The sequence below is a fragment of the Hyperolius riggenbachi genome, chromosome 9, assembly GCF_040937935.1.
Source record: "Hyperolius riggenbachi isolate aHypRig1 chromosome 9, aHypRig1.pri, whole genome shotgun sequence".
NCBI lineage: Eukaryota > Metazoa > Chordata > Amphibia > Anura > Hyperoliidae > Hyperolius > Hyperolius riggenbachi.
The window spans coordinates 147,431,459-147,457,542 of NC_090654.1; the positions used below are offsets into that span (position 1 = coordinate 147,431,459).

At 43.7% G+C, this 26,084-nt stretch overlaps 1 protein-coding gene across 4 annotated transcripts in view; it reads left to right on the forward strand.

Moving 5' to 3' along the window:
• Window positions 1-26,084, forward strand: part of SUN2 (Sad1 and UNC84 domain containing 2) — a 981,481-nt gene that overhangs the window by 9,541 nt on the left and 945,856 nt on the right. For all 4 annotated transcript variants that reach the window (XM_068253600.1, XM_068253601.1, XM_068253602.1 and 1 more), the window contains exon 2: window positions 25,471-25,588. In XM_068253600.1, the coding sequence (XP_068109701.1) occupies window positions 25,479-25,588 (110 nt within the window). In that variant the 5' untranslated portion in view covers window positions 25,471-25,478. The remainder of the gene's footprint in view (window positions 1-25,470; window positions 25,589-26,084) is intronic.

Here is a 26,084-nt window from a genome sequence, read left to right on the forward strand (position 1 = left end):
GCTCAGGGTTGGTGTTATGTGGCAAAGGCGGGGTTGGCTCGTTAACAGCCTTGCGGCGGCATTCTGTGCTAGTTGCAGGCGGCGTAAGTCTTTCTTATGCAGGCCTGTGTAGAGGACGTTGCAGTAGTCTAACCTTGATGTGACGAAGGCATGAACTAGGATTGGAAGATCCTCTGAAGGAATTAGGTGTTTAATCCTTGCAATATTCCTTAGGTGAAAGAAGGAATGTTTCACAACAGCTGAGATTTGATTCCTGAAGCTTAATTTCCCATCAATCAGTACTCCCAGGCTGCGCACACAGTCTGAGTTGTTCAGGTCTGAGCTCCCTATCCTTAGCGGTGTTGGTTGAGACTGGGGCTGCTTTGCTGTTGAGCCCTGGCCCTCGATAACAAGACCTCAGTTTTGTCAGCATTACGTTTTAGCCAATTATTATTCATCCACTCCTGAAGCTCAGCTAAGCATGCGTTTATTTGTGGAGTAGGGTCTGTGACGTCAGGTTTGAATGACAAATATAGCTGCGTGTCATCAGCATAGCAATGATATGTCAGGCCATGTTTTTGTATGATTTCTCCAAGTGGAAGCATGTATATGGTGAACAGTAAGGGGATACTATTGCGCCCTGAGGTACACCGTATTTTAGTGGTACAGGGTTGGAGAGGAAGGGCCCTAAGGCTACCCTTTGTGTTCTGCCAGCCAGGAAGGAGTTGAACCACCGGAGAACAATGCCATCTATGCCACAGTACTCTTGTAGCCTGTTGAGCAAGATTTCATGATCGACTGTGTCAAAAGCCACTGAGAGGTCGAGCAAAATCAGGATGGAACATTGACCCTTGTCTCTTGCAATGAGCAGATCATTGCAAATCTGGGTGAGGGCTGTTTCACAGCTGTGATATTTCCTGAAGCCAGATTGAAGAGGGTCAAGGATGTTGTTTCTGGAGAGCCTGGCTTCAAGTTGGAGGTAGACAGCCTTTTCAATAACTTTTCCCAGAAAGGGGAGGTTTGAGACAGGTCTGTAGCTGTTTAGAGCATCTGGGTCTAAGGATGGTTTCTTGAGTATAGGCCTGACGATTGCTTCTTTCAGAGTAGAGGGAAACCACCCTTCTTGTAAGGAGCTGTTGACTATTTTGTGGAATGCCGGTGTAAATAGTTCAGGGCATTTCAACATGAACTTAGTGGGGCCAGGGTCCAGATCACAGGTAGTCTGGCGAAGGTTTGAGAGGATATCCAAGATGTCTTTTTCAGTGATAACCTTAAAATCAGACCATGGTGGTAGGCTATTTTTGCATCTGTTATATGGCTCTGCATGGGTTTCTGGGGCTGTGAATTGAATGGCAGATCGTATGGAGGAGACTTTGTCTGAGAAGAAGTGGGCAAATTTCTCGCACAGTTCCTGTGAAGGTCTGATGCTGGATTTCCTGCAAGATGGATTGCAGAGACTGTCAACCGTGCGGAAGAGTTGGGCAGGTCTGTTGGCTGCATTTGCAATTTCGTGAGACAGGAATAAGGACTTCTTTTTGTTAATCATCGTTTGATATTTTTTCAGGTGAGCAATTAGGGAAAGTTTGTCATCAGGAGACTGATGTTTGCGCCACCTTCGTTCCAGTCTGCGTCCCTGTTTCTTTAGTTCCTTTATAGAGTTGTCAAACCAGCGAGCGTGATGTAATGGTGCAGAACGTTTAATCTTTAAGGGAGCTATGGCGTCAAAAGCGGCTGGTTATATTTAAGGACCATGGATTCAAGGCCTAAGGCCTAAGTTGTGATCTGTCAGTCCACCTAGATTGAGGCTGTTCTGAAGGTGTTGGGGTGTCAAACCTTTCAAGGAACGATATTTTATTAGTTCTTTCACTTGGTGTTTTGTAGCCGGTGCTGTAAAGGAGAAGTGGACAGTGTGGTGGTCTGACCAAACTACTGGATCAATTTCCACATTGGATATTAGGAGTTCTGAATGGAAAATGAGGTCCAAAGTGTGTCCTTTTTTGTGGGTAGGGAGGTTGACGGCTTGAGAGAAGCCCAGTTCATTCATGGAGAGAAGTAGCTGAGTTCCAAATTGGGAAGAGTGTGTATCGACCCGTGCGTTAAAGTCTCCCAGAATTATCCACCTAGGGTGTTTCAGTGTTATGCAAGATACAAGTTCTGCTATTTCCTTGAGAGAAGCTGAGCCAGCGTCAGGGGGTCGGTAGACAAGCAGTATGTTTATTTTTTTTCCAGCAGAGAGCTGGGCTGCCAGACATTCAAAAGAGTGGGTGGGGGCTACAGCAAGGGGTTTAATATTGAAACTGGATTTGAAGCACAGAGCTAATCCTCCTCCCTTGCGGTTTTGCCTTTCACAGTGTAAAACTGAGTAATTGTCTGGTACCGCAGCCGCGAGAGTGGGTTCTGAGTTCTGATCCAACCATGTCTCTGTAATTAAAGCTAGATCTGAAGCCTCTATTAGATCATGAATAACTGCTGTTTTGTTGTTTATGGACCTGGCATTGCAGAGTACTGCTTTAATGTTGTTTGCCTTAACTTTGAGGCCTGTGTTCCTAGCTCCTGGCTGGGGGTTGTAATCAGGAGTGTGGCAGCTGTCTCTGTTATCTGGGTCCTTTACTGATACAGCTGATTTATAGATATGTGAGGATTGCTTTGGCTTTGATTTATGGGTGCCTGCACGTCCTCCCCTCTTCCCTCGCCTTGTTTTCTTGAGAATCCCAAGGGACTTAAAGGCCCATACTCACGAGGGACTTTTGTCGCCTCAACACGCGGCGCGCGCGTGTTGCGGCGACAGGTCGCCCGTGAGTATGGGCCGCCGCACGCGCGCGCACCCCGAACTGTCGCCCGCCGCTCTTGTCGCCATGCGATTGAAAGTTTCAATCGCATGGCGACAGTCGCCGCCGCACCTCCCCCGCAACTGTCGCTAGTCCGCGTGAGTACGCGGACTAGCGACAGCAACATCCATTTAGCTACATGGAGTTTCCGGCGGGGGGAGGAGGAACGTCGGCGACAGCTTCCGTCTCGCCGCTGGTCCCTCTTCCGCGCGTGTACGCGGAGGGACCTGGCGAGGAGCTGTCGCCGGCCTGTCGCCCACACGCTCACGTGTGCTGGCGACAGGCCACATTTATCGCCCGTGAGTATGGGCCATTAGAGAGGTAATCAAAGCAGAATCTATTTGTAAGAGTTTCTTGGGAACAGAGGTTGCAATATAGATAAGCATCTCAGCTGAGTATTTTAATGGTGACATTTGGACAGCTGATAGACATCCTGCTGAGATCAAAGGGAAGGGGTCTTTTGCAAGCTGTACTTCTCAGAAAAAAGGAGATGCTCCAGATTAAAACAAATTAAGACAGTTCCTTGTTTCAATTTAAAAAGTTTGGAATAAATGTAGAAATAGGGATAGTCGTATAACATAGTTAAAACCCATGAAGGAGATATTAGGACAAGTCAAATGCAAGGTAGAAGGAAAAACATGCAGCACTCCCTGGACGCATCTAAACTTTGTGCAGTGAAAAGGAGAAAAAAAATCCGATTTGTCTCACCCACTCCTGGACGATCTGTACTGCTGCAGAATGTCTTGTGTTCCACGTTGTTAGACCAGGTATAAAAGTTGCAAGGACACAACAAAAGAAGAGGGAATGCGTGCACCTTCATGAACAAAAACTTTGGTTTATTAATTCAAACGGCATCCAAACTTACAGCTCCAAAGATCGTGCATCCAGGCATATTCCTTGTGGGGTGCCTTGTACAGGGGTGGTATGTAGAGGTGGGGGTTACAACATGAGTGTGGGTGAGCGATGGCCGTTTGGCGTCTAGACAGAAGCTTGGTCACACTGCGTTCGTGGTTGTATTATTAGGACAAGAGCTGGTAAAACCTCCAATAATTACCAAAGCCCAATTCTCTGGTAAGACACCTTGACTTATTACCCAGTAATAGACTACATTGATTAAGATATCAGCGAGTCAAATCTCAAGGTATTACTTGCAACTCCTTGTTTATGTAGTTATTAGGTAGTAATACTTTAGTAACGGTTATAAAAAGTCATCCAGTTTAGTATGCATACATTTTTTATACAATTTATTCATCCATATATAAATCACAGAGGTAAACTAACCTAGAAACCGCTCTACTCCTGATTTGTCCACAAAACTTCTGATTAACAAGGCAGAAATCTTCACCTCAAAACATTCACAAAATTAAAGTGAAAGTATGAACTCGAAAAACTTTTCAATCAAGATCTTCAATTCTGCGAAGATCCCACCCATTCCCCTATTTCAGCCTTCTGCCCCTATTTCTTAGGAGGCAGAGAAGGTTCTGGGAAAGGGTCACCAAAAAGTTATATACCTCATTTGTAACTTTACCCAATTCATTGATCATTCAGTACATTCCACTATCTCTAGAACTGCACTTTTTAACTACTGTATTATCAAACTTTTGGACAAGTCAAGTCAAATGTAATACCAAACATACCTATGCAATGTGCAGTGGGATGCGAAAGTTTGGGCAACCTTGTTAATTGTCATGATTTTCCTGTATAAATCGTTGGTTGTTACGATAACACAGACACACAGTGATATTTGAGAAGTGAAATGAAGTTTATTGGATTTACAGAAAGTGTGCAATAATTGTTGAAACAAAATTAGGCAGATGCATACATTTGGGCACTGTTGTCATTTTATTGATTCCAAAACCTTTAGAACTAATTATTGAAACTCTAATTGGCTTGGTAAGCTCAGTGATCCCTGACCTACATACACAGGTGAATCCAATTATGAGAAAGAGTATTTAGGGGGTCAATTGTAAGTTTCCCTCCTCTTTTAATTTTCTCTGAAGTGTAGCAACATGGGGGTCTCAAAACGACCTGAAGACAAAGATTAGCTGTATGAGAACAGAGGCGCCAGCAGAATAAAAAAGGATAAAAACTTTAAATTTGCTTGGAGGAAGCGGTGGACTTACCTCCAGAAAGCAGACACGAAAGACTGTCTGAAAAAGAACAAACACATTTATTATATGGTACCCCAAGGATGCAACGCGTTTCGCCGCATCACCACCCAGCGTCATTACCCCACGTGATGTGTCTCAATAGACGCATGCGCACTTATCCTATACGCATGGTGCGCCGTTATAGTCGCACCACACAGCAAACCACACCCACAGACAGCGGATTGGTTCCCAACCCGCCGTCGTCACGCTAACCGGGCGCAAGCGCCCTCAATACCTCGTGCAATGCGCTGTTTTCGGCGCACCAACAATACATCTACAGGTGTCAGCATCCTATTGGCTGCCCACACTGTTGCCCGTTTACTAATCCCGCCCACCTTGCAGCCCAACACAGTTTACAGATGGCAGCAGCCCATTAGCTGCCTACATGGTTGCCCTGACATCCAACTCCACCCACCTAGGCCCTCCCAGTCCTCTGATTGGCCCCAATAGCCACTACAGGTGTATTTAAAGAGGTGAGCGTCCTCATTACAGTACAGAGGCGCTTTACTCGTTACTGCCGAAATTCTGGTGACTTTTTCCTTTTATTATATAATCACATTGTACATTTTATTCCCATTGCACACTGTCACTTCCCCTCCATTAGTTTATGGTCACCATTTAATCATTTTGTTATCCACCCAGCTTTACTATTACTAAGGTCCCATATACCCTATGTTATAGTACTGGCTCTTACACTATAGTCCCTTTATTTTTATTTGTTATTTTTTGTTTACCATTAATTCAGTGTACACAGTACTATAGACCATCACCAGGTCATGAATTTCCACCCAACATTGCTCAATATTGTACATTTTATGTCCTTTTTAAGTGCAGTAATTATTATAGCATTGTCTACTGTCTCTTGTCCACAGTTTGTCCCCACTTTATTGCCTGATAAAGCGGGTGTTGCCTGCGAAACGCGTTGCATCTTTGGGGTACCATATAATAAATGTGTTTGTTATTATTCAGATAGTCTTTCGTGTCTGCTTTCTGGAGGTAAGTCCACTGCTTCCTCCAAGCAAATTTAACATTTTTATCCTTTTTTATTCTGCTGGCGCCTCTGTTCTCATACAGCTATACTGTGTCCACCCCTGGTGGAGGGGTGACCTATCCCTTTGTTTCTGTATCTACAGAGAGCGACTTCTTAACCCTGAGTGAGGACAGGCTTAATCTCCTCACCTGCCTATACAGTGGTTGCCTGAGTGGTAACCCACGTTTGTGAGTATATCATTTCTCACTGATCATTTACCCTTTGTTTTCAACATACTACACCATATTGGGCTCTCGGTTTTCCCTATTATTATTTGAAGACAAAGGTTTATCACCATCATAGTTTAGTGGATGGATACGGAAAGCTGTCTCAGAGATTTCAGCTGTCTGTTGCCACAGTTAGGAACATGTTGAGGAAATGGAAGATCACAGGCCCAGTTCAAGTTAAGGCTCGAAGTGGCAGACCAAGAAAAATCTCAGATAAACAGAAGCGACGAATGGTGAGAACAGTCAGATTCAACCCACAGACCAGCACCAAAGACCTACAACATCATCTTGCTGCAGATGGAGTCACTGTGCATCGTTCAACCATTCAGGACACTTTACACAAGGAGATGCTGTATGCGAGAGTGATGCAGGGGGAGCCTTTTCTCCACTCACAGCACAAACAGAGCTGCTTGAAGTATACTAAAGCACATTTGGACAAGCAACTTCATTTTGGAATAATGTTCTGTGAACTGATGAAACTAAAATTGAGTTATTTGGGCATAACAAGGGGCGTTATGCATGGGGGAAAAAGAACACAACATTCCAAGAAAAACCCCTGCTACCTACAGTAAAATATGTTGGTGGTTCCATCATGCTGTGGGGCTATGTAGCCAGTGCAGGGACTGGGAATCTTCTCAAAGTTGAGGGACGCATGGATTCCACTCAGTTTGAGCAGATTCTGGAGACCAATGTCCAGGAATCGGTGACAAAGCTGAAGCTGCGCTGGGGCTGGAACCTTCAACAAGACAACGACCCTAAACACTGTTCAAAATCCACTAAGGCATTCATGCAGAGGAACAAGCACAACGTTTTGGAATGGCCATCTCAGTCCCCAGACCTGAATATAATTGAAAATCTGTGGTGTGAGTTAAAGAGAGCTGTCCATGCTCGGAAGCCATCAAGCCTGAATGAACTAGAGATATTTTGTAAAGAGGAATGGTCCAAAATACCTTCAACCAGAATCCAGACTTTCATTGGAACCTACAGGAAGCGTTTAGAGGTTGTAACTTCTGCAAAAGGAGGATCTAGTAAATATTGATTTCATTTCTATTTTTTGAGCCCAAATTTATGTACCTGCCTAATTTTGTTTAAACAACTTTTGCACACTTTCTATAAATCCAATAAACTTCATTTCACTTCTCAAATATCACCGTGTGTGTGTGTCTCCTATATGATATATTTAACTGACATTTTTTATCGTAACAACCAACGATTTATACAGGAAAATCATGACAATTAACAAGGTGGCCCAAACTTTTGCATCCCACTGTATGAGGTTCTGTTCACATGTTTCCCTTTCTCAGTCCTCCACCACCTCAGAGATTTTAGGGGCAAAAATTGAAGAGGAGAAGGAGGATGAGGGGGAGGAGGGTGAAGACAGGTCTGAGGTGATTTTATTAGAAGAGGGAGAGTAGCCTCAGTCAGAGGAATCAGACAAGGGGGAAAATGTTAAAACTCCTAGATTTGTATTCAGTCCTGATGAATCTTCTGAGTTACTCAAGGCAGTCTACTTGACTGACCAAATCAAGAAGACAGTGCCAGAGCTTACACCTCAGGATCAAGTCTATTCAGGGTTAGCTCAGCAACCTGGCAGAGTTTTTCCAATACATCAATCCTTAAAGGATATTGTTATGTCTCAGTGGCAGGTTCTGGAGAAGTTTGTTTATACCTAAATCTGCTAAAAGAAAATACTCTTTTGCCCAGACTGAGATTGATAAAATGATTAAATGTCCTAACTTGGATGCTTCCTTATCCAAATATTCTAAAAATTGTGATTTATCTTTTTAAAGATGCAGGGACCCTTAAGGATGCAATGGACAAAAGTATAGATGCTTTACTTAAAGCGATCCAGAGATGAACGATTCACACAAAATAAACATATCAGTTTATAGCTTGTAAAGAATAAATGCTCTACCCGATAATTTTGCCACTCTGGTGTGCCTTTTTGAGTGCTTTTTATCCATTATTGCTCCAGGAAATATCCAATATGGCCGCCGGCTCATATCCCTTCTGCTTCCAGGTTATGAGGTGTTCTGGATGTGCAGTCTAGCCTCTATGAGACTATAGACAAGCAGGGCTGCTACTGCAGCATTTCATCTGTGTGCTTTCAACTTCATATTCTGGTATGCTGTGTGGCTGCCTGTAGGAAGTGTCTCTCATAGTAATGAAACTGCATACAGTAGATAGTAATGATGACTGGCTGCACAGACAGAGCACACAGATCACACAGCCACACTTGTCTGTTTCAGAGATTTTTCCTGCAGCAGCAGCCCCTCCCATGTCATCAGAGCTCTCAGTATGTAAAGCAGGAAATCTGATCCAGGAGGGGGAAGGGTTGGGCTTGAAAAGACTCCACAAAAGAGTGACTCAGCTATAATGATTCCAGGTCAAACCTCGACTGACTCAGTCAAGGATTCTTATCACAGCTGATTATAGACAGATTAAGCAGAGAAGATTTAAACTAAAAGCAGGGTAGGGGTTTACTGTCATGTTCCCACTGATAAATGTAATAAAATACATGAGGGTGCTTCGTCTCTGGTTCTCTTTAAGAAAGATTGGGAGTCAGCTGCCTTTGGTTTCCTACCAAGCTTTTCAGCCACTTGTATTTCACATAATCTGAGAATTTGGATGGATAATCTAAAGAATTAGATTAGTATGGGTGAGCCCCTCGAATCTTACAAGGCCTCTCTGTCGGTGGTTTTGAAAGCTGTTGCTTTTTTAGCAGATGCAGTCACATAACTCATTAGAGTTTCTGCTCGTACCACAGCTCTCATTAATTCTGCTAGACGGGCTGTGTGGATGAAAACCTGGGAAAGGGGTTTGACTTCAAAAAATAAGTTGTGCTCCATCCAACCCAGGAAATCTGCGGTTTGGTCCTGAATTAGAGAAGGTTTTGTCTCGTTCAGCAGAGAAAGGAAAGCAATTTCCTAATAAGAGAAAACATTTCAAGGGTAAAAGACCTTTTGTTGCAAAGAAATAGACTAATGAGCAATCGAAAGGTCGGAATGTTCAGAAAAAGTGGTTCTTTCCGAGAGGAAAGGGAAAGGGGGTGTTCATCCTTGGTCGAACTGAGCCCCCAAAAGACACTAAATGACTGTCTCCCGGTGGTGGGGGGAGATTAATTTATTTTCAGTTTCAATGGAAAGAAATGAATCCCGATCCGTTTGTGTTACAGATTATAAACCAGAGCTACTGCCTGCAATTTTCTGTACCTCCCCCCCCAAAGGAAATTTATAAATGGAACTCCAAGAGACCCGGAAAAGGCCAGAGGTCTGGAGTTAGAAATTAAGAAATTGTTAGATAAGAGAGTAATTATACCCGTTCCTCTGATTATTCTCACATTTTTCTAGTAAAGAAGTCCAGTCCCTCAATCCTTTTTTTTTTTTTTTTTTGGTGTACAAAAAGTTCAGGATGGAAAGCATTTATACGGTGAGAGCTCTATTGAAGGGAACCAAGTTTTTTGTCTCAATAGATCTCCAAGACCCTTACCTGCACATTCCAATCTTTCCAGATCATCAAAAAATGTTGTGGTTTGCGATCAGGTCAGGAACTCGGATAAGACATTTCCAGGTCCAGGCTCTCCTGTTTGAGATAGCCTCAGCTCCTCGCATTTTTACCAAGGTTCAGGCAGAGGTAATGAAACTACTGAGACTTCAGGGAATCTCGATTGTACTTTATCTGGAAGAACTTTTGAATTTTTTAGAATCAGAGGATCTTCTAAAGATCCACAGGGATCTAGTGTTGCAGACTTTAATTCGTGTCGGTTGGATCATAAATTATCATAAAAAGTCTGCACTAGTTCTTGTTCAGGAAATACCCTTTTTAGGATACAGAATAGGTTCACAGGAAGAAAAGATTTTTCTTTTACAGGAGAAAAGATCAAAGATACAGTCAGAGGTGGGGTGTCTTCGGGATCTCCAGGAGTGCTCTTTACGACAAATTATGAGAGTCCTAGGACTCTTCACTGCTTCCATTCCAGCAGTTCTTTGGGCTCAAGCTCACAGCAGAATCCTACAGTCACTCCTCCTGTCGAGATGGGATAGATCTCAGGATAGCTTGGATTGCCTTGTTTCACTTCCAGAGGTAGTAAAATCCAGTCTCCTCTGGTGGTCACAAGATCAGAATCTCGACAGGGGACGTTGGTGGAGACAAAACGATCCTATAAATATTTATACGGATGCAAGCTCTTGGGGGAGGGAAGCAACAACTCTAGAGAATCAAGCATAGGGTCATTGGACCCAGGTTGTAAGCTCTTCTGGCCTTTCAGCGTCTGATTCTGGAGAGACATGTTCTGGTATTTCCAGACAATATCACGACAATAGCGTACCTGTGAAAACGGGGGACGATCTCGTCTCTTTGTGCAGAGATTTTGGACTGGGCAGAACCTCGGGTTCTGTCCCTGTCAACAGTTCACATAAGAGGAGTTCTGAACTGGGAGGTGGATTATCTAACCCGCCAGGAGGTGGTTCAGTCATAATGAGAACTTCATCCAGAGTTCAGAATACCAGATATAGACCTGTTTGCGTCTCCAACGAATGCAATAGTGGATCAATTATTTTCTCTTTACAGATGCTCAGGGGGTTGCATGCGTTAAGTCATCCTTGGGAATTCACCCTTTATGTGTTTCCTCCATAGCCTTATCTATTCTGTTAGAGAGAACAAGGAGCGCTCTCTAGTGCATTAAAGTTTTTTAATATGCCTCTTCTCAAAGCAAAAGGAATAAAACGTACAATGTTTCAATAAAATCCGCGCATATCACACTCTATAGTGTACATCACCGCTCCTTCCGATGTTTACACCGCTATGACGAAACGCGTCATGACGCAATAGGCGCAGGGCCGCTGCCGAGACCCCACCGTTTGTCCTGTTCCCGCTGGCGCTGGAATTCTGACGGTTCCCCGCACTATTGGCTACAGTGAGGAGACGCGCAGAGCGGTGTAAACATCGGAAGGAGCGGTGATGTACACTATAGAGTGTGATATGCGCTGATTTTATTGAAACATTGTACGTTTTATTCCTTTTGCTTTGAGAAGAGGCATATTAAAAAACTTTAATGCACTAGAGAGCGCTCCTTGTTCTCTCTTTCTTTTTCTGTTTTTTACAGTTCAATTACTTACTTCCCAAAAGTAAGAAAGGAGCAGCACTCTTGTCGATGTGCACGTGAATAGTGCTGGATAGTTCTTTCTGATTTGAGCGCAGTGGACTAGCTGTTTGTGTTATCTATTCTGTTAGACTTATCGATCAAGGATCCTTTTTTTGATTATTTGTCCAGACAGTGTTAGACTTCGGATGGATCCAAGTTATCTTCCTAAGGTTTCTTCAGAATTTCATAGGTCACAGGAAATTGTCCTTCCCTCTTTCTGTACCAATGTAACAATTGTGGGATATCTCCCTGTTCAGCGCACAAGGCGTGCGCTGACACGGCGGAAATCCTCCACAAGCATATGAAGGGGGGAACCCAGCTTTGGTGCAAGCACCAGTAGAGGGCAATTCCCACCGGCAGATGGCACTGTGGAGTGCAGACGAGCACAACCGCTGCATGGCCACAGATCCCAGATGGGGATTGTACAGATCAAGACAATGCGGGGCTGAACAGCCCTTAAAGAGAGAGAGCACAGGTACAGGATGAATGTGTGTTCACCAATCTAGTCGCGACCCTGCGACGGTGAACACACATCAGCAGAAACAAAGTAGGAACGCGATCGCGAGAAGGGCGATCGCCAGAAGTGACACAAGACAGATCAGAACAGAACACGAGAGGAGCAAAGGCACAGCAAACGACAATGAGAAGTAACGAAAATAACAAACGCTAACTAAACGCAAACACCGCACTCATTCGCAACAGCGAACGCATTTACAGTGCGGTCTCCGCGTGTTAAGCACAACAGAGACAAACACGCCTAACTAACCACCGACAGACACACACGAAACAGAGAACGCGAGCGCTTGCTTAGCGGTTACCTCACCGAGCCTACAGCAAGCGTTCGTATCAGACAAGACAGACAAACGGAAAGCAGGAATAAGCTAGGAAGGATCCACAGCCGCTACCGCTAGGGGCTAGTGCGATCCAAGCAAGACAGGCAGATGAGATAGCTGGTAGCAACCGCTGCTCCAGCTAAACTCCAAGAAAACAGGACAGAAGGATCCACAGCACTAGCGCAAGGCTAGTGCGATCCAGGCAAGACAGATCACTCTAGGAGTGTTTCAACAAACCCTGAAGGAATGACCAGCCAAGGACTCTGGGAAACATAGCTTTTTATAGTGCCAGTCATCACAGGAGGCAGGTAGGGGATTTGCATAACGAATATATGCAAATTCCTCACAGCTGGACAGACCAGAAACTTGCAAAGGAAAGACAGGTCTCTCTTCCAGAGACCTGTAACCTTCAGACTAGAGGAATGGTCAAACAGCTGTCTGCCTGTGCAGCCAGCTGAGCGGATCCTTACAACCAATCCCTCTTGTGCCAAGGGAACTGATTTCCATTGTTTAGACGTAAGACGCTGTCTGCTAGCCTATCTCACAAGGTCTAGAGAATTTAGGAAACCTAGTGTAACGATTGTGTAATTATTTCCGTGGTCAGCGCACAGGATGCGCGCTGACACTGCGGAAATCCTCCACAAGCGTATAATCTGAGAGAACCCAGCAAGGGTGCTATGCACCTGTAGAGGGGAATTCCTGCCGGCAGATGGAGCTGTGGAGAACAGAGGAACAACCCCTCTGTACTGCCACAGATGCCAGATAGGAATTGTACGAGGGGAAGCAATGCAGGGCAAGATAGCCCTTAAAGAGAGAGAGCACAGAGACAGGATGTATGTGTGTCCACCAATCTAGTCGCCACCCAACAACGATGAGAACACAACAGTGAAGACCAAGTGGGAAAGCAATCGCAAGAGATGGCGATTGCTAACAGCGAAACAAGAGTGAGTAAGCACAGAGAAGGAATGCATGTATGTCCACTAATCTAGTCGCCACCCAGCGACGGCGAACACACAACAGCAGAAACCAAGTGAGAACGCAATCGCAAGAGATGACGATTGCCAACAGGGAAACAAGACTGAATAAGCACAGCGATAGAATGTATGTGTGTCCACCAATCCAGTCGCCACCCAGCGACGGTGAACACACAACAACGGAAACGAAGTGGGAATGCAATCGCAAGAGTGGCGATTGCCAATAGAGACACAAGACCACTATCAGGATCAGAACAGCGCTGCTCTTCTACTGTATTCTACGCCTCCACCAGATTCACCCTGTGAGGTCGACACTCACCAACAGCGGTGGGCCTGGATTACATAGGCCTTAATATGCCTCTGGGGTATTTACAGGCTCCCCTCACCCTCGAACCTCCTACAATCTTCCTTATGCCAGCACTTTTTCACAGATCATCTGGGCATATTGCGTGCATTATACCTCAACAACAATAAACATCCTCATTGCGCAGCATGTTTAAAACCAAGTATCTTTATTACTAGTTTACACTCACATTTGGTGTGGGTTTGAAAGGCTTGCGGAGTACATTAACAGGATCCCCCCCGTGCGACCTCCCGGGCTGGCCGCCGTTAGATGTATAGTCGGGTCCCCAAGCCGTCCTGTGCACCGCTACACCTCCTCCCTCCACGCGTACTCCGGCTTCCGCATAAGGCTCCTCCCAATCGATTTTGTCACCAGCGTGACTCATTCAGGGGATGGAGCCTTCTGCGGATTACGATTCCTATATGCTGCAAAACCCCTCCCCAATGGGCGGGTTCCAAGCACCGTGCGCTTCACACACATCCTGGTATCTGCGTTCCAGGACTCCTTGTAGGATCATTATCGGAGCCCGGTAGCTCGCACTTACATGAGCTATTGATTTACAAATTCAGCCTTCTATACAATATAATACAATAATATTAAAATTACCAATAAAAAATAATAAAAATTAAAATTAATATAGATTAAAACCTGCCTTATGCGTGTTTACTACTAGAAAGGATTTATTGCAAAAAAACCTCTCTGAATGGAAACTGTTCATACAAAGGGGTATCCCCTACCCAAACCAATCCCAGTTTTCATGCCTGCTGCATACACCTTCTGCAATTTAAAGTGCCACTCCTTCCCAGAACATCCCTTAGAGCTAAAACAACTTCCTGCTTGACTTTATCTGTTATATCCACTTATCCCATATCAGCTGTCATCAATAAAACAGTTTAGATCCACTTCCACGTTCATTCCTTTGGGGTACATCGTCTCCATGTTAAAAACCCATTGTGTTTCTTTTCTGGAGATTAATATAACCCTATCCCCCCCCCCCCCCTTTCTAAGGAATATCCACCTTCTCTATTGCACAAAACCGTAAGGAGGAAGGATCACATCTATGTTTTTTTCCAAAATGGTCAGACACACTGTGTCCCTTCACCCCCCTCTTAATGTTCCTTATATTCTCCCCAATCCTCTCAGTCAGGGTCCTCTTTGTTCTACCAATATACTGTGTACCACAGTCACACCAGAGGAGGTACACCACCCCCCTAGTGTGACACGTGATGCACTTGCTTGATCTTAAAGGACCTTCCATTATAATAGGAGGCAAAGGTTCTAACCCCTATGGCCTCTCTACAAGAAAGGCACCCCCCACAGGGAAAAAAAACCTTTCCTCTGCCATGGTGCCAGCCTGGGTCTTGGGGGTGGGTTCACACAACTAGGTGCAACCATGGACTTCAGATTACACGCTCTTCTATAGATAATTCTTGGTTTTGTTGGTAACATCCTCCTTAGTGTCTCATCTTCTAATAGTATATTCCAATGTTTGCCCATAATGTTTTCCAATGTCCTGTATTGCCCATTAAATTCAGTAATAAAGGATGTCTGATAATCATTATTTGTCCCTTCTATGTCCCTATTTCTCAGTAGATTTACCCTGTCTTTTTTCCCTACCTCCATCATGGTTCTCTGTAGCCCCGTTTCATCATATCCCTTCTCACAGAATCTCTCTATTAGAGTTTGTGACTGTTCAGTGTATTCATTTAAGTTGCTACAATTTCGTCTCATCCTCACCATTTGGCCCTTTGGTATCCCTCCAATCCACCTTGGGTGATGGTTACTACTGGTTGGAATATATCCATTCCTATCTGTGTCCTTAAAAAAAAATAGTGATTAAGTGACTCCCCTCTTTTCTAATGTTCAGATCCAAAAAATGAATCTCATTAACATTATATTCCACACTGAGTTCAATATTCCAACTATTAGTGTTCAAATCTTTAACAAAATCATTCAGTGACTGTGCACTACCCTCCCATAACCAGAAGAGGTCATCTATATATCTTGACCATTGTGATACACACCCCCTGTTCTCTTGTTCCAATATTCCCTCCTCCCACCTAGACATAAACAGGTTTGCCAGGCAGGGGGCAAACCCCGCCCCCATGGCACAGCCTCTCACCTTTAAAAAATAATCCCCATTGTGCCAAAAATAATTCCTCTTAAGTGCAAATTCTAATAGATCTAAGATAAACCGGATCTGTTTATCTACCATCTCATCATCCTTCCTAAAATAATATTCTACCGCCTCCAGGGCCAAATCGTGAGGAATATTTGTATACAAGGATGATACATCTGCGGTCACCAAAATGGTGTTCTCAACATTCGCCATCCTCCCAATTTTCTGCAACATATGTTTAGTATCTTTTACTGCACAAGTGTAGCAGGAAAGACATAACAATAACAATGATCAGAACGTCAAGGAAAATGGCATCTAAATCGCGTCAAGGAAAATCGCTAGCTAAACGCGAACACCGCACTCATTCGCAACAGCGAACGCGTTTAAGCACAATCACCGCGCGTTAGGCACCCAGTGATAAGCGTGCCACCCTAACTAACCAATGAAACACAAACACGAAATAGAGAACGCGAACACTTGCTAAACGGTTACCTCACCGAGCCTACAGTAAGCGTTCGTACCAGACAAGACAGACAGATGGGACTACCAGTAGCAACCGCTGCTCTGGCTAGCACTCCTAAGGCAGAACACAGAAGGTACCACCGCTACTACCACTAGAGCGGATGCGACCCAGACAGACAACAGATGGGGCTACCAGTAGCAACCGCTGCTCTGGCTAGCACCCCTAAGGCAGAACACAGAAGGAACCACCGCTGCTACCGCTAGAGCGGATGCGATCCAGACAGACAACAGATGGGGCTACCAGTAGCAACCGCTGCTCTGGTTAGCACCCCCAAGGCAGAATACAGAAGGAAGCACAGCCACTACCACTAGGGCGAATGCAATCCAAACAGATGGAGCAGCCAGTAGCAACCGCAGCTCTGGCCTACACTCCCAGACAGACAGAACGATCTCCTGTTGACCACCGCTGGTGACAAGACAATCGAGACAGAAAGACAGAACACGGCAATACAGATAATACAACCTGATTGCACTAGAAAGGATGCCTAGTGCAGTCCCAAGGAATACTCTAAGATAATCTTTAGCAAACAATAGCAAGGCTGACACTCCTGGTGTTAGCAGGAACAAACCATCATGACCAGCAAAGGACTCTGGGAGAACATGGTATTTATACTGCAAGCCTTCAAAGGAGGCAACTAGGCAATTTGCATGACAAGTATATTCAAATTCCTCAGCAGCAGAGCAGGTCTGAAACTTGCAAAGTGAAAACAGCTCTCAGACTTAAGGAATGGTCAAACAGCTGTCTGCCTGTGCAGACAGCTGAGCGGATCATTACACCTAGCCATTTGTTAGTTCTTTTCTCTGGAAAGAATAAGGGACAGCAGGCATCCACACACACTATTGCTAGGTGGATTAGACAGACTATCAGGGTAGTCAGTGTCCATTACCATCCAACCTAAAAGCCCATTCTACAAGATAATTGTCAACTTCCTGGGTGGAAAGAGCTGGAGCCTCTATTCAACAGATATGTCAAGCTGCAACTTGGTCAAGCACATGTACCTTTATCAAGCATTATGGAGTGGATGTGTTGTCACAACACGATCAGTCGTTTGGCAGATAGGTGCTCCAGGCTGTAGTCCCTCCCTAGTAGAGTCTTGTACAGACTTCTGTTTTTTCTCTTCACTGGTCACAGACACCAATTAGAGAAATCCTCCTGTTAGACTTACAGGTAACAGAGTTTCTAAATGGCGGCTGGGACATGACCCGTTCCTTTCTTGGTGCCTTCTGAACGCTCATTTCTGTTCTAGATCTGAATGGGACTTTTATTAGGGTCACTATTTTAGTTTTTTCCTACATTCTGTGTTTTTGGTTAAGCGGAATACTTTGACACAATGAGGATGTAGGGAAGGGCGGGATTTTTTAATTGTTATTTAATTAGTGTTTCCACAGACCAGCTATGCACTGATACTTCACTGGTCCCAGCCACCAATTAGAAACTCTGTTACCGTTAAGTGTAACCGGAGGATTTCAATTTTCTTTTTAACAGTCACTCTACAACGATATAAGTTTAATTACAGTGCATTTCTGTCATACATAAAAACACTCTCTTTCCTCATTTGTTTAGCCTCTTTGTGACCGTATGTACTCCTGCAAGTTAGATGTGTCTGTTAATTGTGGCTTCTTTCACCCATTGCATTGGTATGTTCAGAGCTTCACATATGCTGTCAATCCATCTTAGACTCTACCGTTTTCTTCTTTTGCCCTCAATTTTTCCAAGCATCAAGGATTTCTCCAAAGAATCTGGCCTTCTCTTTGTGTGTCCAAAACATTTAAGTTTAGTAGTATTAATCATTGTAGTGAACACTTTGGCCTTATTTCTTTTAAGTATTGACTTTTCTTGCAGTCAAGGGACTTCTCAGTAGATTTCTCCAAACCCACAATATAAAAGCATCGATTTTTCTACACATGGCCTTATTTTTAAAGCCCACCTTTCACACGCATATGTTACCAGCAGGGCTGTGGAGTCGGGACAAAAATCTTCCGACTCCTCAGTTTATGAAACCACGACTCCAACTCTGACTCCCGGTACTCAAAATGGCTCCGACTCCGACTCCTTAGCCTAATACTTAACAGGGCTGTGTATTTTGTACAAAAATCATCCTCAGTTTATGAAATCAACGACTCCGACTCCGGGGTGCCCAAAATTGCCCCGACTCCAACTCCGACTCCACAGCCCTGGTTACCAGGGCTGTGGGGTTGGTACAAAAATCACCCAACTCCTTCGGCGGGTAGCGGCGAATCGGCGGGTAGCGGCGGCGATCGCGTACTACACGCAGCTAGCAAAGTGCTAGCTGCGTGTAGAAAAAAAAATTGTAAAAATCGCCGCAGCGGGGCCTGAGAAATCCTCCTACGCAGGTTACCCCGAGCTGAGCTGTCGCTTAGGTGTAGCACTTGGCACTGGTAGTATTTAAAAAAAAAAAAAAACAAACACATATTGGAGGTCCTTGCTTTAAGTTTCATAATACCTGAGAATAATTTTTGAGGACCTTTCATCTCCCACTAACTTTGTAATTAATCTTCCCCAGCCCCACCCAATAATCAGTCAATTTGTTTTACTACATGCTGAATCCGAGCAACCCAGGTGACAACACACTGTATGGCATTCATGGTTTCTTCAACAAATTACCCTGTCTGTGTGCTTAATAATCGAATCCCCTACAACCAGTATCTTATCTGTCTAGCTTTTGCTGCACTCCTATTCCCATTCTTGTTACAGCGGTCTGTCCTTTGGTGGTTCCTGCTGCAACATTGCTACTCCAAAATCATAATTCCCAATATCACCCAAACAAGTATCTCAGTGTTGCAAGGCACTTGTTTAGCTCTCTGACTTCAGCCTCTAATTAAGCAAAACACACACATCCTGGGCAATAGTAGGCTCTCATAATCTGCTGATGAAGATATGCATACATGTTGCAGGATGCACACTGTACTGCATTGAAGGGAGGTGAAGATGTGAATGTAGAAGGTAAGATAGAGAAAACCAGAAATAAAAGATATAGGGATTGATTCAGTAAACAACGCTATTTAATAATGCACGTACGGCGTAACGCTGTGTGCGCTATCGGCATAATGCTGCAAGTAATCACACTATCAGCAAGTACGGTGGAGCGTGTTCATTAGATAGGGTCGGTAATTAAATAATAATGAGTATTGATGCTTTTAATGAGCGTAATACTTTGCGCGTTAAAGAATTCCGCGCATACAAAATATGTTATTAATTTAAATAGTATGTACTTTAATAGTGTATGCTTAAGAAACATAACAAAGTTAGCATTCATTACCTAACTCATCCAGTCATTGCACTCATCCAGTCAAACCTAAAATGGTTCCATCACTGAAGGAAAAAAATAAATAAAAAAAATAACATTTGTCCATGACTATTCATACTTTTTAAAGAGTAACTGTCGGGCATAAAATAAAAAATCAATTCATTATTTTTATCTGGTAAACAAGTAATAAGGATGCTAATCAGGCAATCCAAAAGTTAAAATCACTATTACTTTTCTTGTTGATTAATTATCATTCCCCAGTTTACATGACTCTTATTTGGTACACAGAAAATTTGGTACACAAAAAAGAGAAGTTGCAGGGCATGCTGGGTTGTCTTTTTTTGCTTCTCTACTTCCCCTCAGGCTTAACTAATGCAGCCTGATTGGCTGAAGCCTCTTTCCCACCTGTTTTCCCCTCCCACACCTTTGTTCCTCTCTGATTGCCCAAAATTTCTCAGGCTGAAACAATGCACTTTCTATAGTGAAGGGTGGGCAAATCAGGCAGAGGAGACTATGGGCCTGATTCACAAAGCGGTGCTAACAGTTAGCACACTGGTGACAAGCCCTTTATCATGCCTAAACTCAGTTTAGGCATGATAAGTTTAGGTGTGATAAGTTTAGGCATGATAAGTTTAGGTGTGACAAGTTTAGGCATGATAAGTTTAAGCACCAACTGCGTTAGCACCGCAGTGCACAGCTGATCAAAAAGTTTTGCGCTAGCAAAGTCTGGTGCACAACGCATAGAGTTTAATGGCGCTGCTTTGCGTGCGGGACTTTGCACGCTATCTACGCTTATCTAAACTTAGCATGCCTAAACTTATCACACCTGGGCCTTGATTCACAAAGCGGTGATAACTCAGTTATCACGCCTAAAAGACTTTAGGCGTGATAACCTTTGCACTAGCAAAGTTATCACCGCTTTGTGCTCTAACTCGCGCGAAGCTACCGCGCGTACGCGCAAAGTCCCATAGGGCTTAATGGGAGCTTCGCGCGAAGCGCCGGGTGCTGCGCGCTTGCGCGCGCAAAATTTTGCGCGCGGAAAATTCACCTGAGTTTCTTCTTATCATGCCTAAACTGAGTTTAGGCGTGATAAAGGGGTTTTCACTCGCGTGCAAACACTTTGCACCGCTTTGTGAATCGAGCCCCTAAACTTATCACACCTAAACTTATCACGCCTAAACTGGCTTTTCACCAGCATGGTGCAATGGTTATCACGCCTAAAGTCTCTAACTGGGTTAGCACCGCTTTGTGAATCGAGCCCTATAGGCCAAATATGGAAACTGTCTAGAATAGGATTCTCTACTTTTCCTTTATAAAATTCACAGGAATCATAACGTGGACAGTGCAATAAATATGTTATGTAAGTAGCGCAAGTATTTATCTACTTATATATTTGTTTTTTTTTTCCTGAGATAGTATGGCTGACAGCTCCTCTTTAAATGTCATGAATACTAATTTATGTGATCAAGCACATTCAAGCATCTGTAAGGGGCCAACAACACCATGTAAATACATGTTCCCTATGGGGGGAACCTGGAGTGCAGGAGGATGGGGAGGCAACTTGGGGTCCAGCAATGCAGGTGCCCATGCAGAGCTCAGGGGCCCTGGGCCAATTGCCCCCTTTACCACTATGCCAGCTCCAGCACACACTGTGTCCCAACTTCACAGTGTCCCCAGCAGTGTGCTACAGCTTCACAGTGTCTTACATTAAACATTTATGTCAACAATAACATTTGATTAACTATACTATCAAAATTCACAGTATGCATTCATACCACACACATTACACAGCACACAACACAAGTCACACTACACAGTATCCACATGTTACATTGCCTACAATGATATACAATCAATACAAGTTATGGTTGCTTGGCACTGTACATATGACTAACACAATTTAATTAATTACAACTTAAAGAAAAAAAAAAAAGAACAGTTACACATCACCCAAAACAGCAGAAAAATGTAAAGGACACATACAAACAAATAACACCAATGATGTTGATCCAAGGATTTTATCTGATTGCCATCTGGAGTCGGGAAGGAATTTTTTCCCTTTTGGGGCTAATTGGACCATGCCTTGTAAGTGTTTTTCGCCTTCCTCTGGATCAACAGGGATATGTGAGGGAGCAGGCTGGTGTTTTACTTTGTTCTCTGGTTGAACTCGATGGACGTATGTCTTTTTTCAACCCAAATAACTATGTAACTATGTAACACTTAATTGCCCAGTCTCAAACTATTCTGAAGCAGGTGCTGATGAGCAAAGTTTATATAGGCCAAAAACAGCTGACAAATGTTAAGGAGTACCACTTAATCAAAATTCTTGCATCATTCAACATTACGCGCATTAACTTCTATGCCTTCAAAGTAGCGTGCGCTATATAGTTCCAGCGCGCATAGCGCTCTATGCAGTTGTAAAGCGTATTCCCAGAGCGCGTGCAAGTGTAATGCGCACTGTCTACCCCACCACACGCTGTGCAGTTTGTAATGTGCACTGTGTAGTTTTAATGTGCGCTGTGTAGTTTTAACACACGTAAAACTTTATGCGCACAACGACGCGTGTAATTTATGTAGCGCTCACTATTCACTAACTCTGTTTAGTGAAACAACCCCATAGAGTGAAGTGAGGATGAAGGAGATAGTGACAGGGAGTGTGAGAAAAGGAAGGAAGGGAAAGAGACAAAAAAATTATAAAACTTAAAGTGGAACTAAACTCAGAACTGCTTCTCTACTCTAAAAGATACGCAACAGCATAATAACCTTTAAAGAAAAACATTTCTTTGTTACAGCTGATACAAATCCTGCAATACATCTGCAGTTTGCTTACTTTGTGCTTTCATGGAAGCAGACATATTGTTAACATCCTGTGCTTTCAAATGAGCTTATCTACCGTGGCAGTCAGCTGACACAGCTGAGGGATCAAATTACAACTTGTGATTAGACACAGATGAGGGGGATCAGACAGGCTAAACTCTCTAAATACATACAGGGTACATTTCTCTGATTTCTTTCTGTCCTGTGCAAAAGTTCAGGTTTACTTTAAAGACTACACCACAAGATGACTAGCACATTCTAACCAATGCAGAGAACTGTAATATTGATGCTTTTTTTTTCTGCTTAGTGTTCTTCCTCCCCCTTTTCACCTGTTTTACTGCCTTCTTATAGTGTCTATGCCATTTTTCTCAAGCGACTAAAGCTAAATACTCAACACCCGATGGAGGAAGATGGATCCATCAACGTCACCCTAACAACGACCGTTCCATGATCCATCTTCCGACTGGCGTTAACATGCTACGGCCCCTGTCGGGGCCAAGTGATTGCTGTACTGTACGTTGAGTCGTTTGGGATCTTAAAGACCCGCTGTGGTGGTTGTTATCACTTGGTATCGCTAAACATATTCGCATTATCGGGTGCTTGTACCCATGTCACAAGATTGCAGAAACGATTGCTCACCGCTCAAAAAAATTGTCGGTGATCGTAAAAATTGTTGGGATAATGGCATAGTGGGTATGGGCCGTAAGTTCTGAAGCTCCGCCAACGACAGACACAGATTACAGAGGGTCATAAGATCACCTGAGAGAATCATCGGAAACAACTTCCCTCACTGGATCAACTCTACAACTCCAGACTTTGCTCCAGAGCTCTGAGGATCATCAATGATCTGTCTCACCCAGGCTTCTTCAGTCGGCTTCCCTTGGGCTGGAGATTCCGGTGCATCTACACCAGGACCTCAAGACACAGGAACAGCTTCTTTCCCTCAGCTGTCCACTTTTTGAACTGCATGAACTCTGTTTATCCGCCCCCTACAAGTAGCATTAGGTAGCACATGATTGCAATGTTGCACACTTTACAAATTCTGCGTTCGAACTCTGTGTTAATGTTTATGGTTAAACTGCTGTATCTTGTATTCTTATTGTATTGTATGTCCTTCCACACTAGCCCTATACATGCCAAAGCCGATTTCAGGCACAATCCATTCGAGCTTGGGGAAAAGAAAGATTCTGATTCTAAACACAAAAAATAAGCTGAGCGTATTCACACAGTGTAAAGCCTGTTGTTACAGTGGCTTGCAAAAGTATTCGGCCCTCTTGAAGTTTTCCACATTTTGTCACATTACTGCCACAAACATGAATACATTTTATTGGAATTCCACGTGAAAGACCAATACAAAGTGGTGTACACGTGAGAAGTGGAACGAAAATCATACATGATTCCAAACATTTTTTACAAATCAAGAACTGCAAAGTGGGGTGTGCATAATTATTCAGCCCCCTTTGGTCTGAGTGCAATCAGTTGCCCATAGACATTGCCTGATGGGTGCTAATGACTAAATAGAATGCACCGGTGTGTAATCTAATGTCAGTACAAATACAGCTGGTCTGTGACGGCCTCAGAGGTTGTCTAAGAGAATATTGGGAGCAACAACACCATGAAGTCCAAAGAACACACGAGACAGTTCAGGGATAATGTTATTGAGAAATTTAAAGCAGGCTTAGGCTACAAAAAGATTTCCAAAGCCTTGAACATCCCACTGAGCACTGTTCAATCGATCATTCAGAAATGGAAGGAGTATGGTACAACTGTAAACCTACCAAGACAAGGCCGTGTACCTAAACTCACAGGCCGAACAAGGAGAGTGCTGATCTGAAATGTAGTCAAGAGGCCCATGGTGACTCTGGACGAGCTGCAGAGATCTACAGCTCAGGTGGGGGAATATGTCCATAGGACAACTATTAGTCGTGCACTGCACAAAGTTGGCTCTTATGGAAGAGTGACAAGAAGAAAGCCATTGTTAACAGAAAAGCATAAGAAGTCCCGTTTGCAGTTTGCCACAAGCCATGTGGGGGACACAGCAAACATGTGGAAGAAGGTGCTCTGGTCAGATGAGACCAAAATGGAACTTTTTGGCCAAAATGCAAAACGCTATGTGTGGCAGAAAACTAACACTGCACATCACTCAGAACACACCATCCCCACTGTCAAATATGGTGGTGGCAGCATCATGCTCTGGGGTTGCTTCACTTCAGCAGGGACAGGGAAGCTGGTCAAAGTTGAGGGGAAGATGGATAGAGCAATATACAGGGCAATCTTGGAAGAAAACCTCTTGGAGTCTGCAAAAGATTTGAGACTGGGGTGGAGGTTCACCCTCCAGCAGGACAACGACCCTAAAGATAAAGCCAGGGCAACAATGGAATGGTTTAAAACAAAACATATCCATGAGTTAGAATGGCCCAGTCAAAGTCCAGATCTAAATCCAATCGAGAATCTGTGGCAAGATCTGAAAACTGCTGTTCACAAACGCTGTCCATCTAATCTGACTGAGCTGGAGCTGTTTTGCAAAGAAGAATGGGCAAGGATTTCAGTCTCTAGATGTGCAAAGCTGGTAGAGACATACCCTAAAAAGACTGGCAGCTGTAATTGCAGCAAAAGGTGGTTCTACAAAGTATTGACTCAGGGGGCTGAATAATTACGCACACCCCACTTTGCAGTTATTAATTTGTAAAAAATGTTTGGAATAATGTATGATTTTCGTTCCATTTTACACATGTACACCACTTTGTATTGTTCTTTCACGTGGAATTCCAATAAGATTGATTCATGTTTGTGGAAGTAATATGACAAAATGTGGAAAACTTCGAGTGGGGCCGAATACTTTTGCAAGCCACTGTAAGTCTTTGATATATACAAGGAGCTTTGAGTTACTTTTGTTTTTTCTTTTTCACTTTTACCATGCTGGTGCTGGTTGAGAGGAAGAGGTTCCATACCTACATCTGCAATTTTTAAAAACAATCCCATCGATGTTCCCGTGAGCCAGAATTGGGGGTTTGATTTTTAAAAAATCGATTGCATGCTCTGTTAAGAAAACTGCTCCTTTAATTAAATAAAACAAGCCAAACAAAAACATATATACAGTATTTGCCACCTCTGTTATCTCAATTGGGCAGGGCATACAAAATTATACTATTTTCACTGTATAGTGTTGAGTTTTATGTTGCCTGTTAACAAATAAAAAAATAGAAATCAAACATTTTGTAATTTTGCATATTCAGGTACACTAATGATGTCCCGTCGCAGTAAACGTCTCCTCAGCACTGTTGATCAGGAGAATGACAAGAACAGCATCAGCTATGTAGATGGCCGTGTGTTGCGCAGAGAGAGTCCTGACAGGTTAGTCTTGGTGAATGGCAGTTTGTGCTCAAAATATTTAGAACAGTTTTTTTTTCATACTGCATCAAAACAAAAACATTTATAAAACACTTTTCTCCCATAGGACTTCAAAAGTTTAGACTTGTCTCAAATACATAGTTGCCTTACATAGATATATTAGATACATACATGTCTCAGTACATAGTTACGTTCTTTTAAAGAGAACCCGAGGTGGGTTCTTAGAATCCTATTAGCACACAGAGGCTGGGTCTGCATATAATGCCTAGCCTCTGTTGCTATACTGTCTCCCCCAGTCTCCCCCTGCTCTCTGCTATGCCCCCCAAACTAAACAGCCATGCTAGCGACACACAGCGTGTCGCCAGCAGGCTGTTTACATGTGCAGCGTCACTCTCGCCACTCCCCCGCCTCCTGTATTGCGCTGTTCCCCGCCCCACGTTCCTTCCCTCCAATTAGAGGGGAGGGAAGACCCAGCAGACCCAGCCACTGTGTGCAAATA